Source organism: Mandrillus leucophaeus, unplaced genomic scaffold, assembly GCF_000951045.1.
Source record: "Mandrillus leucophaeus isolate KB7577 unplaced genomic scaffold, Mleu.le_1.0 Scaffold937, whole genome shotgun sequence".
NCBI lineage: Eukaryota > Metazoa > Chordata > Mammalia > Primates > Cercopithecidae > Mandrillus > Mandrillus leucophaeus.
The window spans coordinates 352,586-356,404 of NW_012110219.1; the positions used below are offsets into that span (position 1 = coordinate 352,586).

The window sequence follows — 3,819 nt, forward strand, 5'->3', positions numbered from 1 at the left end:
TAAAATAAATAACATTTGAAAACTTTCAACAAAAACAAAAGATAAGTGTACAAGTTACTTATGTAGAACAGGAATACAGATATGATATGTACTATGGTCCCTCTAACACCGCCTGGGCCTCCCACTACTTAAAAGATTGAGTGTTCTCTTCAAAGTGAGGAAAGTGCTTCATACTTCTCTAAGGGTGAAGCTGCTGGAATTGACCCTGTAACGTGCACTGGCCGGGGCACTAGTAGGAGGCATAGCTGCAAATCTGCCTCGGACTCTCTCTTCTTCATCTCACAAAGCTTCTTCATACAAAGATGGAAAGGAACTGGGGGCAGTATCATGAATCTTGGCCAAAAACTCAAGGGCTCTCATCTTACCGGTTTCTGCATGGGCTCTGGGACCCCACAGAAATTCATACCACACAGGATTGCTGTTGAGTACCTGCTGGCGCTCCAGGTATCTTTCCTTTATGAAATCTTGGGTGATAAGCTTCTTGGGCTCCCCATAGAAATAGTGGTTCTTTCTGGCATCTATCCCCATTACCTTAAGCACCTGCAAGATATCTTCCTCAGTGGCACAGTTGCCCTTCATAAAGGTCACACACAGGATAGTCATCAGGAGGCCAGTCTTGGGCATGATCTCCTCATCACTCAGCCTTGCATCACAGGAGCGATTCAATTTGTTGATAAGAGCATAGTAGTGCCTGGTTGGATCGACTTCCTTCACAACAATGCCAAAGGCCAGCACCATGAGCTCAGAGGCCTTCTTGAGGATCTCATGGAAGTGCGCCTTCTCCTTTTTGATGACATACTTTAGCATGTCATGCTTTGTTGTGGGCTCCTTCATGTTGTACTTGTGCAGCAGGAACTGCACCAACAACATTGCCTTCTGGTCTAGAGGGGTTGTGCTCAAAAGATCAGTGGTCGGTGGTGCCTGGGAGGTGCTTGTTTTTTCCTCATCTTGGCTCTCGGCACCTTCATCAAATTTTGTGCATGAAACACTTGCAGAAGTACTGGTAGTGGATGGGGCCCTCTGAGGGCCCGGAGATTTGCTACTTGGCCCAGTACCAGGGGAGCTCTGGCGATTAACACCATAAAGAGGAGGGGAGGAAGTGGAGGGCCCTTCTTCCTCCGAATCATGTCTCTCCTCTGAACAGCCTAGGCTGGCTTCCTCAGACTACGGGTCTCATCTTCCTGAGACCCTTGAGGTGGAAGTCAGAGGGTATCTCATGCTGATAGCTCTGCCCTGGGCCTCCCAGGAGTGAAAGTAGGGCTGGGGCTCAGCACAAGCTGGGCTCCTTGCCTCTGGGGTAGGTTGTCCTGTCAGATTTCCACCTTGGGTGTTGCGGGAGGGGAGGAGTAGGGAGTTCTCCTGGCTTTTTCATTAAAGGCTTTGTGGGAAATACCAACTCCGTGAAAGCTCTGGGTCATTTCCATACTGAAAACCTTGAGAATGGGTTAAAGTCTCAGGCTAGATACATATGGGGAAGCTGCATCACAAAACAGCATCCCAGTTTTGGGTAGTTATTAAGCACAGCTTCTAGAATCATGCTGTTTCAGCCAACCCAAACTTTTGTGCTGTCATGATATTACCATATGGTACTGGCACACAGGGTCTGAGGTGCCATCTCAGATTGCACTATTCAGTGAAGCAGTATAAATTCATTGTCTCAAGGCACACTGGGAAGAAGCAAGGGCCACACTTCAAAATATTTCATCCAACTAATTCTGTCATCTGCTTCTATTTCTGGCTACGGACCCTGTTTCCACTTGAGGGTATGCCCCCACTTGTTTCCCACACATAAGTAATGGTTCAACCCAATCTTATTGTCCCTCAGGAATTTCTCATTTTTGCTTCTTTGCTGTTGTTGATACTGTTCTCTCATTCTTTCTATAGTTTCTCCAGGGTTGATTTTGGAAAATATTAGCCAAATTCTGGTTGCCATCTTGAATGCTACATGTAAGATAGTGTATTGGTCTGCTCAGGTTACCATGACAAAATAACATAGACTGTGTGGCTTAAACAACATAATTTTTTTAACCTAGAAATTTATTTACCTCCAGGTTCTGGAGGCTAGAAGTCCAAGATTAAGGTGTCCTCAGGGTTGGTTTCTGCTGTGGATTCTCTTCTTGGATAGCAGACAGCTGTCTTCTTCTTGTGTCCTCACATGGATTCTTCTCTATGTCCTTGCAAAAAGAGAACTTTGGTTTCTCTGCCTTTTCTTAAAAAACATTCTTTTTGGATTAGGGCCCCACCCTTATGACCTCATTTAAACTTAATTATCTCCCTAAAGGTCCTGTTTCCAAAAAATGTCACATTGGGCATTAGGGCTTCAACATACAAATTTTGAGGAGGATACATTCAGTCCACAGCTGGCAGTGAATCTGTAAATAATTTAAGGAGGATTGGCATCTTTATAATATTCTTTTCCCCATAAGTGAACACAGGGCACTGATCTATTTATTTGGGATTTTTATAGTTCCCTCCAAAAAGATGGTGTACATTTTTGTTAGGTTTCTTTTTAGGCAAATTTGGATATTTGCTGCTATTATGGTTGAGATATTTTTCTATTATTTGTTCTTATTACTTATTGATTTTGTATGGCAAGGCTCCTGAGTTTGCCATAGTGACACATACAACAGCTTTCTGAAGTCTGTTTGTTGAGTATTTTGTGCACTGGTTCCTGTGGATTTTCTAATTAGAAGAACATATTGTCACCATTTATTATCTCTGTCCTTTCAATATTCATACCTTTTATTTTAGTATTTTTATTGCTCTGGTTATGTATTTCAGTTCACTTTAAAACAGTAGAGATGCTACCATACATTTGTGTCCTGGTCCCCATTTTAATGGGGATGCTTTTAACATTTCTCATTCCTGTAAGCTTTTTGTAGATTTTAGGAAATGGAAATCCTATTTTAATGTTATTTTGCTTTTTTTTTAAACCATGAATCAGTGTTAAATATTTTTTTCCAAAGGCTTTTTCTGTACCCCAGGAAATGATCAAATGCCATTCTCCTCTAATCTATCAATGTAGATAAATCGCAATCAACCATTTTTTTTAATGTTATATCATTTTTGCATTTCTTGGATACAATCTACTTATTCACTCTTACACTAAACATGTTATGAATGTATTTAGGATAGATGCCTATGTGTGAGTGAAACTGGCTCATGTGATCTCTTCTTGGGTTGTCCTTATTTAGTCTTTATATTCAATAAAACTATACACCAAACAAAAGAACATGAAACAAAACAACATAAGCAATGATTACATGTTAAAAATGTTTAAATCCAAGTTAGACTTTAGATTAGTTAATCATATTATACCAATGTCATTTTCTGCATTTCCATAATTGGACTATTATTACGTAAGTTGATATCTTCAGAGGGAAGTGGGAGAAAGGTGCATAGTAACTCTCTGTACTATGGTTGCAATTTCCACTAGTCTAAAATAATATCAAAATAAAGGGTTTAAGGATTTTTGGTTTTAGCACCAACATACAAAGGGCTTAGGAGTTATCTCTTTCATCTTTACAACAAGAAATAGCTGGAAAAATTGAAAACCAATGACTTTCCTTGGACCCAACAGAGAACTGAGGTCAAAGGAATCACAGAGCAACTTGCTACCCTGAAATCTGAAGAGACAGGCACATTCAAATAATTACAGTTGTTTGCTTACCTGGAGCAGAAGCTACTGAAAGCCGTAACAGTGGAACCAATTAGTTCATTAGTAATATTGACAAATTGCTATAGGCTGAATGCAGACTAGTGTGAGATTGCAAAAACATCTAGGAGTTGCTATCACAGAAGGGACCACACTAATGCAGC

The 3,819-nt window shown here is 40.7% G+C and overlaps 1 protein-coding gene across 1 annotated transcript; it reads right to left on the reverse strand.

Annotated features, from left to right (window-relative positions):
• Positions 1 to 279: 279 nt before the first annotated feature.
• LOC105532155 (melanoma-associated antigen B10-like) lies at positions 280 to 1,418 on the reverse strand. The gene is made up of 2 exons (XM_011970242.1): positions 1,323 to 1,418; positions 280 to 1,065 (listed from the first exon to the last, which is right to left on the reverse strand). Exons 1-2 carry the CDS (start codon positions 1,416 to 1,418, stop codon positions 280 to 282), a joined length of 882 nt encoding a protein of 293 aa, XP_011825632.1.
• Between the last annotated feature and the right edge of the window lie 2,401 nt (positions 1,419 to 3,819).

Excerpts from the sequence above, each read along its gene's own strand:
- LOC105532155 (XM_011970242.1), bottom strand. The coding sequence starts at position 1,418 with ATGACCCAGAGCTTTCACGGAGTTGGTATTTCCCACAAAGCCTTTAAT. Across the intron at positions 1,066-1,322 it reads CCCCTCCCGCAACACCCAAG|AGCTCCCCTGGTACTGGGCC; the intron begins GTGGAAATCTGA and ends GTTAATCGCCAG.